This window comes from Protopterus annectens, chromosome 10.part0, assembly GCF_019279795.1.
Source record: "Protopterus annectens isolate FY-2018-M chromosome 10.part0, PAN1.0, whole genome shotgun sequence".
Classification (NCBI taxonomy): domain Eukaryota; kingdom Metazoa; phylum Chordata; order Ceratodontiformes; family Protopteridae; genus Protopterus; species Protopterus annectens.
In genome coordinates this window covers 1588965259-1588979203 of record NC_056744.1, presented here as the reverse complement: position 1 = coordinate 1588979203, position 13945 = coordinate 1588965259, and the positions used below count along the sequence as shown (strand labels likewise).

Genomic DNA, 13945 nt, shown 5'->3' with positions numbered 1-13945 from the left:
CTTAACCACTGTGGGGCTAAACCTATGCCAGGCAGGTAACTGTCCGCATTTATACAGATCTTATCAAAATTAAGAAATACTGTACCTTGTTCTATAACCAACTCACACATCTGTTATAGCTGAAGAAGGTATCAAGATTCCTCATTTACAGAATCAAAGGGCTTCAAGGCTTATCTTATAGACAGTCGTAACTCTTTCTTTTCTCTGTCATACAGAGCATTAAAGGACCCTGTACTACTTGAAACCAACTGCTTAGAATACTTCCTCTTGAGGATCTTAACACAAGAGGGCAAGTAGCGCAATGAAAATTAAAAACAACCATACCAAGCAATTAATTGATTAAGGATTTGAATTAGCCCACGTTTTTTGGTTTTAATAAGTATTTATGTGTAAACTTGTTCTTGTGTCATTACTTCTGAAGAAGTCTGCCTTTCACAGCAGACGAAAAGCGCTTCATGCATTATTAAAGTTTGAATGGACCTTTCTGTGCCTGGGACTTGTTTTTGAAGTTTTACTTAATTTTGTGCTTCTGTGGACTTCCAAGTTTTTTGTATGGTGTCTAGTTCTGGTTCCAGTCAGTCTCTTCACACAAGAAGATCCGAGGGATGCAGTGATGGAGACTGAGCTCCCGAACTCTGACAGTAATTCTTCTCCTGCATTGTCAAACCATAACCACGCGTTTGCCGTTTTGGCAACCAAGATTGAGTCACTTTGTTTGAGACTCGATCAGATTGACCAAAATCAGCAGGCACTTCAATTATTTCTCCCTGGTTTTCAACCACCGCCGCAAACTGCTTTGAGCTCTCAAGAACAGACTAACATTCAAATAAATGGACAGCAGTTGCGGCAACATGTTTTTGCTAAAGGTACTAATGGAATGCATAGGCTTGAACAAGAAGGCGATTGTAACCTTCCCAATATAGTTCTGGAAGACACTGGACATGCTTTGCACCAGTCTGCCAATATGGGGCAACTTACACAACAAGCGGAGTTGTCGAACACGAACGTTCATCCAATGTCGAACGTTAAGCGATTGGTGCAGCAGGCAGCTGTTGCTGACGGCTTACTATCAGGTAATGTCTTATAGCCGGTAACAAAGGGTGCTCCCGAAAGTCAAGGTGGGCAGCCTCCAGGTTTATCAGATCGCCTGTATAATCAGCTACTGCGGATTCCACAGCAAGGTCAACCAGCTGTTAGGAATAGTCAACCAGCTCCATTATTTCAAAGGCAAGAAGGCACCACCGGGGTTAATGGTGATACTCCAGCCTTGTCAACTTGGTTGGTGGATACATTTTCATTTGGAAACTTAGATCCACATTCTACTGTGAAAGCTCAGGCAGTAGAAGGTAATAATATTTCTAATTTTACTGACATTGTCAATAATTTAAAACTTTTGGATGTGCATTTACTCAAATTAAAAAAGACTCGATTAGAAATAGCTTATTTTAAGGAGTGTTTGGCTAGAAGAATTGTTCTTAAAGGCCTACGCAGAGTACAATATCCTACAGGCCTGGTAAAAGATTCCCCATTTTATGTTGAACTAATCCAAATGTTTGACAGACAAGGTTTCGAACTTTTGGAATTAATGATTAAACATTATTCACTGTTGGTGTCGGACATTTCGAATGTGGTGCTTGATCTTGATAAGAAAGTACTTAATGACTCAGAATTCACTAGGGATAAATATGAATACTGTAGAAGTTTTTCAAGTATTGAACAACACATGGGTAAGTTGGAATTTAATAAAACTAAGAAATTGGATCGAGACTCTAAAGCGTATAATTCAGGTACGGCTTACCCTCAGCCCTCACCTGCCCAGGTATGGCAACCTGGGGTGTGTTTGAACAAAAACTGCAGCTCTGATCCACATCGGGTGGTACAAAATAACACACCCACTAATGAATGTATAAATCTCACTGATGATCCAGATCTTTTGATCAGTAACAGTGATTCAGTATCTACAGACGTCTTTTTACCAGAGATTAGAAGAAGTGAGAGACTGCAGAAGGGCCCACGGGTGGTTTATAATTACAATAATAGACAAGTTGTTAATAATAACAACACCACCACCACCACCTCAGGCCATCAGGTTTTTCAGCATACCAACCAGATGAGGGCCCGACTGAAGCAACAGAGGAACCAGTTCAGCAACAGGAACACTTCCAAGTATGCCAAGAACCCTATGCGATAGAAAAGGAAGATCCCTCGAGCGAGAAAATTACTTCCTCACCCGAGGTTTCTTCTGAGTTTGATACTGGTGGAGTTGATTTGAGTTTACTACTTCATGAATTGCGGGTTGGGGTTGATAACCCCGGGAGTATGATTATCTCAGTGGAGAATGATGCCCAATCTGCCCAATCTGACAATGTGTGTGAAGTTTTACCAGTAATTGTGTCTAACAAAGATAATGATTTTAAAGTTTTCAACTTCTCTTCTAGTGTTCTATATAGTGAATTAGTAGAATTTCTAGCTAAGGGATACACTTATGTACCACAAACAACGGGCAAATTTGGTTAAAATGATTATTGAACTTAACATTTACAAGGAAATTGAACTTTCAGGTTCTATTTGGTAATAATTCCTTTGCAGATGCTGTACAAGTGTTTCAGACATCCAGCACATTTAATCCCCCTTTACATCCAGTTTTGCAGACATTTGAGACATGTGAACTTGATTTCAGGCATATGGTTAGGCATAGTTTAGTTACAAATACGTATTCTGACATCAACTGAGTCGAAAATTATTTTATTGAATATATCAATTCACAAAATATTTCAGTATGTAAGCCTGACAAAGGGGGTGGTTTGGTCATCTTTGATAAAATTCACTACATTCATAGAATGAATAATTTGTTGAATAATGAAACCTATCAAATACGTTCTAGATCTGAGGCCAACAAAGCGTACAGTTTAATCAAGAGTTGTATTAATGACTTATTTATTGAGGGCCGCATTGATCAAACCCTGTTGAACTATATGATAACACACTTTCCAGTGTACCCAATCATATTTGGTATACCTAAAATACATAAGGATTTGAATAATCCTCCTCTGCGACCTTTAGTGGATGGCCAGGGCTCCCCAACGTATGCATGTGCCAAAGTTATAGACTCACTTCTTCAGAAATATGTAGTCTTGGAAGAACAAATTTGTAAGGATTCCTGGTCCTTTTTAGCTAAAATAAACAACTTAGAGTTTGATGAAAGATATAATTTTTTGACAATCGATGTCAAGGATTTATATACGTGTATTCCACACCAAATCTGTTTAGAATGGGTGGCTTTAATGATGTTAAAATACAATGCCCCAAGCAGTGATGTCTCATTAGCGACAGAACTATTGGATCTGGTCCTTACAAATAACTTTTACTGCCTTCTCCTCCAATTCCAGTTCCAATACCTACTACCTACTACCTACTAAAGGGAACTTCTGTAACTAATTTGATATTGGCCACTAGGTGGCGCCTTTGTCCTAAATTATCCTTCTGCCTTGAAACTCTTCTCTTAGGAACTTAGTATCTTAAGATTGCAGAGCTATAGTCTCACACTATCCATATATCCTCTTACTCAGTATCAGCCAACTATACCCCGTCCAACCATACTATCAAGACTACCATCTCACACCCTTCTCCACCTTTCACTTACCTTAACAAACAGCTCTCCACCGATTGTTCTCCTAGGGTTCACTCCTTTTGTGAGTCTACCCGCTCCGTTCGCCCTGCCGGCTCACTCTGCTCCCCTGCCCCCAAATTACACCCGCCCCCAGTGCTTCTACATATATACACACTTACCACACCCACTGCAAGTCAAGCAATCACATAGACCAACCCCTTAAAGTGCCAAATCCTACCTCCCACCATTCAATCTCTATTAACACCCATCCCTATATAATTACCTACACACTACAACTTACAATGTCACCTAACACTACATACACACACATTAAATCCTTACTTTTACTATCACTATCAATTTTAGCTGTACCCTATATACTTACATCCTACGAACACCTCAACCACCTACACTTTCACAACCCCATAAAAGAAACCTCTACACCAACATTCATCATCCCTCATAGCCACAATTATTCATCATATCCACCAAATTACCTATCATCCAAATTTCATAGGCTCACTCACATCACATACTATAGCATTAGATCTAAAAAATACCATAACCTAACATGTAAAGGACTAACACTAACACCATCTCTTGCAATACAAGTCCACTCCCTAATTGATGGTGATATACACCCAAACCCTGGCCCAAATTCTTCCACTTCCATCAAGCCTAGCTCACCAAATGCTACTAATTCTGACCTGGTCAACAGACCCTCCAACTCTCTCCTTATAGCCCATCTCAATATTCGTAGCATAAACAATAAAGTTGCTCACCTACATGCCCTCATAGATGTACATTCATTTGACATCCTCTGCCTCTCTGAAACACGGCTTAAACCAACCATACAGGATACTACAGTTATTCCCGCTGACTATAGCATATTGAGACTGGACCGTAACTCTAAGAAAGGAGGAGGGGTAGCTATCCTATATAAATCTGAATTGCAAATCACTTCCATTGATTCTAAACCTCCCCTAACTAGCAACGCTGAAATTCTTATCTCTAAATTTCAACTCAACAAATGTAAATCCATCTATATAATCTGTATTTACCTTCCCCCAGGCAACAATATCACTACACGGCTTAAACCAACCATACAGGATACTACAGTTATTCCCGCTGACTATAGCATATTGAGACTGGACCGTAACTCTAAGAAAGGAGGAGGGGTAGCTATCCTATATAAATCTGAATTGCAAATCACTTCCATTGATTCTAAACCTCCCCTAACTAGCAACGCTGAAATTCTTATCTCTAAATTTCAACTCAACAAATGTAAATCCATCTATATAATCTGTATTTACCTTCCCCCAGGCAACAATATCACTACCTTAGAAGCTATCCTAAGTTGGATGTCCACCACCTACCCACAAGAAACCATAATACTTGGTGACTTTAATATAAACTGGATGTCTTGCACATCTGAACAGCCCTCTTCACACATCAACCTACATGGTTTTATACAAAACATTACATTCTCCACTAGAACCAATAAACATAATAACAGCAGCAGCACCCTAGATTGGATTCTTACAAACAGTCAAAATCAATCTTATAAAGTAGAGACCCTTCCAGAAGATATAAGTAACCACTCACTCATCTTCTTAATCAGGTACAAGACTGATATGTCAAACCCAACCATATATAAGAAAATAAGATGTAATAAAAATGTTAACACTGACAGCTTTTAAAAAGAACTTGTAGCTTGCGACTGGTCACCCCCGAAACACCTTCCATTAGACAATGCCGTTAAATACTTTAACTCTAAATTTTTAACCATTCTAGACTACCATGCCCCAACTCGAATAGTAAGAAGTAGGTCTAAACCAGCCCCTTGGCAAACCAAAATTACCAAAAAAAAAATCCTCCATAGAAACAAACAATGGGCTACCTGGCGTACAACCAAAAACCCGGCAGATCAACTAATATTTAGACAACTAAGAAATGAAACTAAAAAAGCCATATTGTCAGATAAAAGAAACTATTACTGCCAACTCCAACAGACCAACCAAAACAAACCTCAAAAATTTTGGTCAGGTATAAACACCCACCCCCTCAGGCTCCAATCTCCTTAGCCCCAACCAAATTGCCAATTCTTTTAACACTTTCTTCAGACACCATTCAATCTTTGGCCAATCAGCTATCCACTAACACTGCATCTCCTTCTAATATTATCCCCAATAGCCCCACAACATTTCAGTTCCAACCTGTTCCTACATCCTTTGTCTGCACCCTAATCAAAAAAATTAAACCCACCACCCTGCTGATCTATTACCTGGAGAATACCTGCAAAAAGCAGCCAATGCTATAGCCTACCCCATATCCATCCTCATTAACAGAACTATTTCTGAAGGAACTATTCCAACTATTTGGAAAATCTCACATGTTATCCCCCTGCATAAAGGTGGTAATTCCAAAGACTTTTCAAACTATAGGCCCATAGTCATATTATCCCCTCTGGCTAAAATCATGGAGAAGTGCATTCATAAGCAACTATTAAACCACCTCCTAGCAAACAACCTATTAGCTACCTGCCAACATGGATTCCGACCATTTCACAGCACCTCTTCTGCTCTTCTTTCCTTCACAGATGTTATTAAAACAGTAATAGTAACACTCTTTCCTCAGCCCTTTTCATTGATCTGTCAAAAGCCTTTGACATGGTCAACCACCAGCTACTCAAACATACTTGGCAACTTCCCACTGGATCCACTTGCTATTCAATGGTTCCAATCCCATCTAAATAACAGGCAACAGGCTGTACTATGGGAAAACAACTTGTCTTCCCACTTACCAATTGCCCTTGGAGTCCCTCAAGGCTCCATACTGGGTCCTCTCCTCTTTTCTATTTTTACTAATGGCCTATACTCTGTATTACCGCAAGCCATCTGTATCCAATATGCAGATGACTCTACACTAATATGCTCAGCCTCCTCACTTTCACAACTGCATTCCCTAACCCAAGACACATTTAACATAGTAGAGAATTGGCTCCTTCAACGATGTCTCATCCTGAATCCAAAAAACAAAACAAAAATGCTACTATTTACTCCCACCCACAGACCCCCCCCCCCCACTACATTTCACAATCACATCTAGCAATGGTACAATCATATCTCCAGACTCTACTACAAAACTACTTGGAGTACTAATTGACAACCACCTCACCTTTGAGCCACATATTAACACTATAAGAACAGTATAAAAAAACTAGGCTCCCTTTATAGGATCAAACCCTTTCTTACCCCACTAGCAAGAACCACTATTGCCCAGACCCACCTTATCTCAACCCTGCTATATGCTTCCCCAATCTGTACCAAACTATGCAAAAGCAAACCGAACAAGCTGGCTAACTCCGACAATAACATTGCCAGATTTGCAACTGGTTCTACCTATAGAACCCATCATTGTAACAATCTTAATCAACTAGGGTGGTTAGAATTGCCAAATCGTATCCTATCAAACCAGCTAACTATTGCCTATAAGATACTGTTCCATCCTACATCTACTCCAATACTAACCAATCTAATCACCCCCTACAATAACCTGAAAACCCTGCGCTCTTCAAACAAAATAATGGTAAAGATATGTAAAACCAACAACCTGGCTGGAGATTCTTTATTCTCTAATACGGTGGGTAAAACCTGGAACTCCCTCCCTACTGATCTTACCTCCCTACCTTCTACTACCCTATTTAAATCCAAGCTCAAACCATACCTTAAATCGCACTGGTTATGCCCCTGTGCAAACCCAGACTAACTTCCTTGACCCTATTCTTTTCACTCACACAAAACTAGCTATTCCTTTTCTATTAACATCCTTGTCTGTAAAACCAACTGAAAGTTCAAATAGTGCTCAATGATCCTTACCTACTGTTTTTGGTTGTATGTATATCTAAACATGATTTGTTAGCTTAGAATACTTTTTCCTTACTCTTAAGCTAAAAGGTATTTACTAGTATTCTCTTAGCTAAAATGTATTTACTAGTTAAATTTGTTAAATCTTGTAATGTACTTATGTTATCGTGATCTTTTTTTCTGGAATGTGGAGCTTTTCTCCCCGGGCCTCCACTGAAAATGGACATGTATCCAGTTGGACTAGCCCGGTCAACAAATGTAAAATAAAAACTTTTTTATATTTGACAACCAGTTTTTCTTGCAGAAGGTGGGTCTAGTTATGGGCTCCCTGTGTGGGGCGAGTGCAGCCAACTTAGTCATGGCGTATTGGGAGTGTGAGAATGCATTTAAGAATGCCAATGTCTCTAATTGTATTGTTTATTATACTAGATACCTAGATGACATCTTTGCATTGCTAAAAGGAGACGGAAAAATAGGCGATGACCTATTAACAAATAAACAGATTTTCTCCAGTTCACCTCTAATTTTAGCTTGGAGTGTATAGCATACTTAGATGTCTGCCTAAGTAAAAATAGATTACTGAAATGTTATACAGCTAAAATATTTAGGAAGAAGAATACATTCTTACATTTTTCTAGTAGCCACCAGTTTCATCAGAAGAAGGCAGTAGTGAAGGGCCAACTGGTCAGGGCCTCACATATCCCAAATGATGAGGATTTTCATAATGAAGGTCAATTTTTGAGAAATTTGTTTTTGCATAGAGGGTATCCAGAGGTGGTATTGGATACGTTAATAGAGGAGGTTAGCTTCAAGAGGAAAAGGTCTATTTTCAGCCAATATTAGCCCTTAGAGGGTCTGATGGACACATCCATACATGACTCTCTAGATTAGCAAAGGAGGCAATCACTTACTTGTGGTTTTATAACCACATATAACGTTCATAGTAGCTTGTGTGTAAAAATACTGAAGCAAAATTGGGAATTATTTAGAGGTAGTCAGACATTATTTCACACTTTCGGCGAGTCACCTAATATTGTTTTCAAACGAGGAAAAAACCTCAAGGACTTGCTTGAAAGTCAACATCAGAAACCCTCAAAAGTAGTTGGCATGTCAAAATGTGAGAATTGTAATTACTGTAAGTATATAGATACAGTAAATGCATTTTCAATATCAGGTCATAAATACAGATTAAGAGATAGCTTTAACTGTAATTCTAAGGGGATAATATACTTGGCTAGATGTTCCAACTGCCCAGCGTTCTATATAGGAAAAACTGAGCGTAGGCTTCGAGATAAGCTGTATGAGAATTTGTACACCATTTCTCGTAATAAGCCTGACAATGCACTAGCTAAGCATATTAATATGAATAGTGGTCATAAATTTAGAATTTTAGCTATTGACAAGGTTGACCATAATATTAGAGGGGGACCTTTTGCCTTGAAATTGGAAGAACTGGAGTTGAAATGGCAAATTAGACTGGATGCTGGTAATGTCCCTGGCCTAAATTAATTCACTTCTATAAGCAGTATTTTGAAATTGAAGAATCTGAAGAATCTGAAGAGATAAAATGTAATGTAAGTTTTTTATTATTCATTTTTAATTTTATTTGTATTATGCATAATAAAATATAAGACAATAGTATTTACTGTGTAATAATTAATTTATTATCATTGCTTTGGACGTGCAGGTATTGTTTTTAATTTCTATATTTTATTTTCGTGCAGAATATTATGGTCATTATTAAATATAGTATATTTGTGGTAGTTTTTCATAGTAGTTTAGTGGATGTATGTGTAGTTGTTTGTAAAATTGCCTTATACTGCATTGTTTAATTAATCTAAAAATGTGTAACAACTTCCCTTATGTCACTGCGTTGCTCTTGTGTCATTACTTCTGAAGAAGTCTGCCTTTTAGAGCAGACGAAAAGCACTTCATGTATTATTAAAGTTTGAATGGACCTTTCTGTGCCTGGGACTTGTTTTTGAAGTTTTCCTTGTCTTTTGTGCTTCTGTGGACTTCCATAGCTGAAGAAGGTATCAAGATTCCTCATTTACAGAATCAAAGGGCTTCAAGGCTTATCTTATAGAGAGTCGTAACTCTCTCTTTTCTCTGTCATACAGAGCATTAAAGGACCCTGTACTACTTGAAACCAACTGCTTAGAATACTTCCTCTTGAGGACCTTAACACAAGAGGGCAAATAGCCGCAATGAAAATTAAAAACAACCATACCAAGTCCCACTCCCATGAAAAATACCTCCCGTTCTCAATTAATCTCTGGCCTGTCAATTCACAACTTCAAAACAGAACTTGAAAATGTGGGCACCCACAAGTTCCAGCATGGGAGCTAAGGCATCAGACTCCTTGATAGTCAATAGACCTTGGGCTTGGTCACCAATTCTATGAACTTATGACATCACATCTCCTCCCTTGTGCACATACAAGCACAGCATCTTCACAATAAAATATTCTTTAAATCTCTTCGAAAGTGGGATTAAACATTTACAAACCTGAGACCAATACACATGGATCTCATAGCAGCCCCACACCCCACTGCTTTTGGGTTAAATGGTATTCGATAACCATCAGGTTCTCCAGGTCGCAGCTGTGAAGTACCTTAAAAAAAAAAAAAAAAAACAAGAATTAAACCATAATATTTGTCTTTATATAGGGTAATACAAAATTAGTCTGAATGTGTTTTCTGAACAAACTTTATTTTTTAAATTACTGCTTATGCATTTTGCATGTTGCTTATGCATTTTGCATGTCTTTTGCCACTCTATGTCACAATTCCTCCCTTCGCAATCAGCAAATGCCGCTGCAATACTAAATAATCTGATACTAGAGGAAAGAAAATAGTATCTTCTGAACCGCCTTAGCGCAAAAGGCAGAAAACTGTAGACACCACTGACTTACAATTGTGTTTCTATTTCCCGCCTACTGCTTTACAATAGTAGACACACTGCCATGAAGCAGTAACACTGGAGGTCCTCTCACTCAGTTTACTAAGGAAATAAGTTGTTGTACCTGGTTACAGCACTGTCAGCCTGGGGAACTGAAAGTCCACCTGGGGAACAGTTAACAAGTAGTGTGTCACTCACCTTACCTGAGAGGAGTGGGATACTCGGGGAGTGGGCTAACCCCAAATATCTGTAGCAAGATGCAAAGACAGGTCACAATGTGGAAGAAATTTTTGCAGAAAGACACAGTAATGTCCTGCACCCACACTCACTTGATCTCTGTGGCTTCTGGAAAATGTTGGGGAGAAACTTCATCTTGCAGTATGACTGACTTGTACCAACTGTTTAAATCTCATGTTTTACAGACAACAGAAAAATGATGGGGAAAATATATGTCCTAGCTGCATATGTTCATGGGTGGGGGAACAGACCCAAACATTTATTGGGAAAAAAAAAAACACAAGAACATCACACAGGTAGTCATCACACACTGCACACTTAAGAGATGCCAACAGTCTCTTCACTTGTTACAAATAATGCAGCCCACTCCTACATACAACTTTGCTCTGTGGAGATCCATGCTTACCTCCCACCCACACAATTGCACCCCCCCCACACACACACACACACACACACACACACACACACACAGAACATGTGGATCACTGCTCCTCACATCATATTTCACTCACCAAGAATACTGGTGGGGCCCGGTTTCCTGCCTTCCATATCCTTCATGGCCTCGACATACCGAACTGCAAGCTCTTGGTACAGGTCTTCTTTCTCCTTCCCTACGGAATTCAATAAAGGATGTTAGGAGTTCTGTAAAGGTCACAGAGGCATCTCAGTTACAGCCTCTCTCCCTACATACTCATTTAATTAACATCTGAAAATGGACACCACACTATCAGTAATCTTATCTATTAAAAAAAAAATAATAATAATTGACCAGTGAACTGTACATTAATTATTAGAGTTAATGAACATTTAAATGTGCTTATGTTTGTTAACCATAGTAATGGACTAATTAAGCAAGGACGTATTTCACACATTGCACAGCACAGAAGTACAACCTGGGCAGAAATGAAGGACCAGTATTTAGATTAGTGCAGTTTATAACTAAAGACAGTACCTTAAGTCTTTCGGCTTTTCCCAGTTAGGGGTCGCCACAGCAGAACTCTGGTCCACTAATGATTGGCAGTGGATTTTTACGGTGCCGAGTTGCCAGCCCGACACCCAACCTTCAATGAAGGCACACCCATTCACGTTCGCACCTACCTGCATGTCTTTAGTATCACTTAACCGCGGGGAGGACATGCAGACTTCACACAGAAGGCGCTCCAGCCGAGAATCGAACAGGAGAACCTCTTGCTGTGAGGCGACAACGCTAACCGCTGCACCACCGCGGCTAATGACAGTACCTTAAGTAAGAAAATAAAAATACTTTGTAGAGTCTGATACTACAAAGTAACAGCTGCAACAAATAAAACAACCTCAATACATTCAGTGTGAATAAATCAAGACTGGCTTCAGAAAATACAAATTACGACAAGCTTAAACTAACAAAATGGATAATATTACAAGAATAATTACATCAATCTGGAAAGATCATGTTAGAGCAATATACACTAATGAAAAGAATATAATGAGTGTTCCTGTAGGTTCTTTCTTACAGGTTACTCAGAGGTGACCTCTGCCTGGTATCTAACACCACAGTGTCCAACCAGTTCTGTTTGGCAGTCTGCATCTAGAACACATAGCTAAGAGATATGAAAGGCATTAGGGACCCTACGACAAAAATAGCTAGACAGACAGACAGACAATCAGAAATAAAAAAATGACACACAATGTTTTTTTTTTTTTTACTTTTACTAATTGGCTAATTTAACCTTTTCAGCCATGAACCAAGCTCAAGCAAACACAGTAAAAAAACAAAGATCAGAATATAGACATGTTTACTACAACTATAAGAATACAACAAGCAGCAGAATCTAAGCATCACTGATATCAGTATCAAAGCACTGTTACAAGTATAAAGAAGACAACAGACACAAATATAAGCATCACTAATGCACATTAACACTATAAATACATCAGCTTTAAACCGCAGTTTTTAACATAAGCAGTAAGGGACAGACCTCTTTGGGATATTAACTTCAAAGTCAAATGTGAAAAGAGGTATAGCAACAGGAATCCCCATATCCTGTAGTAGTGCACTCCGCATCTTGTTAAATAACTGAGACATGTTAAAAATAGCCAATAAATAAGAAGTTTACCTAACTAAGGTCTGAGCTGAACAATGTATTAAAAATAAAGTATTACCCAATATTTATAACCCAAAATTGGAGCTTATTAATTACAGATGCCATATCAGCTTTAATTGTTTGTAGTAAACCAGGTTTTGGTTTTAGAAACTCTAAGAACTTAAAGCAGCTATTATGTGATTCGAGATCACAGTTTCAGGGGAATTTTTCTGAGAGATTAGGCAGTTTTCCTTGTCTTATATGTAAAGATTGCTCTGTTATCACTCAAGAACAACAGTTCCAGGATTTAATTTTATATTTAAGCTCAGGTTCTATGCAGATTGTCAGACACACAATGTGGTACATCTGGCCACATGCAGAGCCTGTTCCTGCTTCTATGTAGGGAAAACTGTACAGAAATTCAAAGACAGGATTTTGAAACATCTTTATGACATCAGGACACACAATGTTAAAAATGCTCTAGCAAAACATATAGAAGATAATCCACAACATATGTTCTCCTTCAGGGTTTTGCAATATGTAAAGGTGAACCCTTGGGGGAGGGTGGAGGGTTGAACATGTATTTGGAAAACCTGGAGTTCAATTGGCTACTTAGACTACAGGCTCAAAAATTCCAAGACATTAATGCAAATATATGTTTAAACCCCGCCTTGAGAAGGAGGAAGTTACATGCATGATATTCCAATTATTTCATTGTTGTTTTTTTTAATTTATTAGCAATGCGATTGACTGGTATCCGTTTTAAATGCAAGAATGTTTGTTTTAAGAAATATGTGGATATGTGGATCTGATGAAGCGTTTGTGAATGTGAAAGCCATTATCCTTGTTCTTAATAAATTTGTCTGTTTTAATTTTATGGTCTTGGCAGCTGTGCTGATTATTTGCCCTTTCGGTTCATATTGTGCTACCACAGCATTGGCTCATGTGTGTACTGGGGCCTCCTTCTCTTTTGTTGAGGTTTGAATTTTGGGACAGAAACATGACCCCAATGCTCTTATTAGAAAGGACTTGAAAGTCCAAATGATTTTCGGAAGAAGCACGGGCTACAAAGGGCTGGAAAAAAAGAGAAAGAAAATTCACAAGAAAAAAATCCTTGACTTGAGGACCAAAATAAAACTTGAGCAAAACAGGGAGAAAAAACAAACAAACTGCATTCTTTCCCTTCAGGAAAAAAAACGGTCTCATTAAGAATGCATACCTCATGGTAGCAGTCAGACAGGGTTACATACAGTATCCATTCACCCGTC

General features: G+C 38.6%; 1 protein-coding gene across 1 annotated transcript in view; it reads right to left on the bottom strand.

Annotated features, from left to right (window-relative positions):
- LOC122813759 (protein ADP-ribosylarginine hydrolase-like) overlaps nucleotides 1-13945 on the bottom strand; it is a 111253-nt gene that overhangs the window by 76472 nt on the left and 20836 nt on the right. The window contains exons 3-4 of the mRNA XM_044086244.1: nucleotides 11127-11225; nucleotides 9985-10090 (exon numbers count right to left, since the gene is read on the bottom strand). Coding sequence (XP_043942179.1) covers nucleotides 9985-10090; nucleotides 11127-11225 — 205 coding nt within the window. The remainder of the gene's footprint in view (nucleotides 1-9984; nucleotides 10091-11126; nucleotides 11226-13945) is intronic.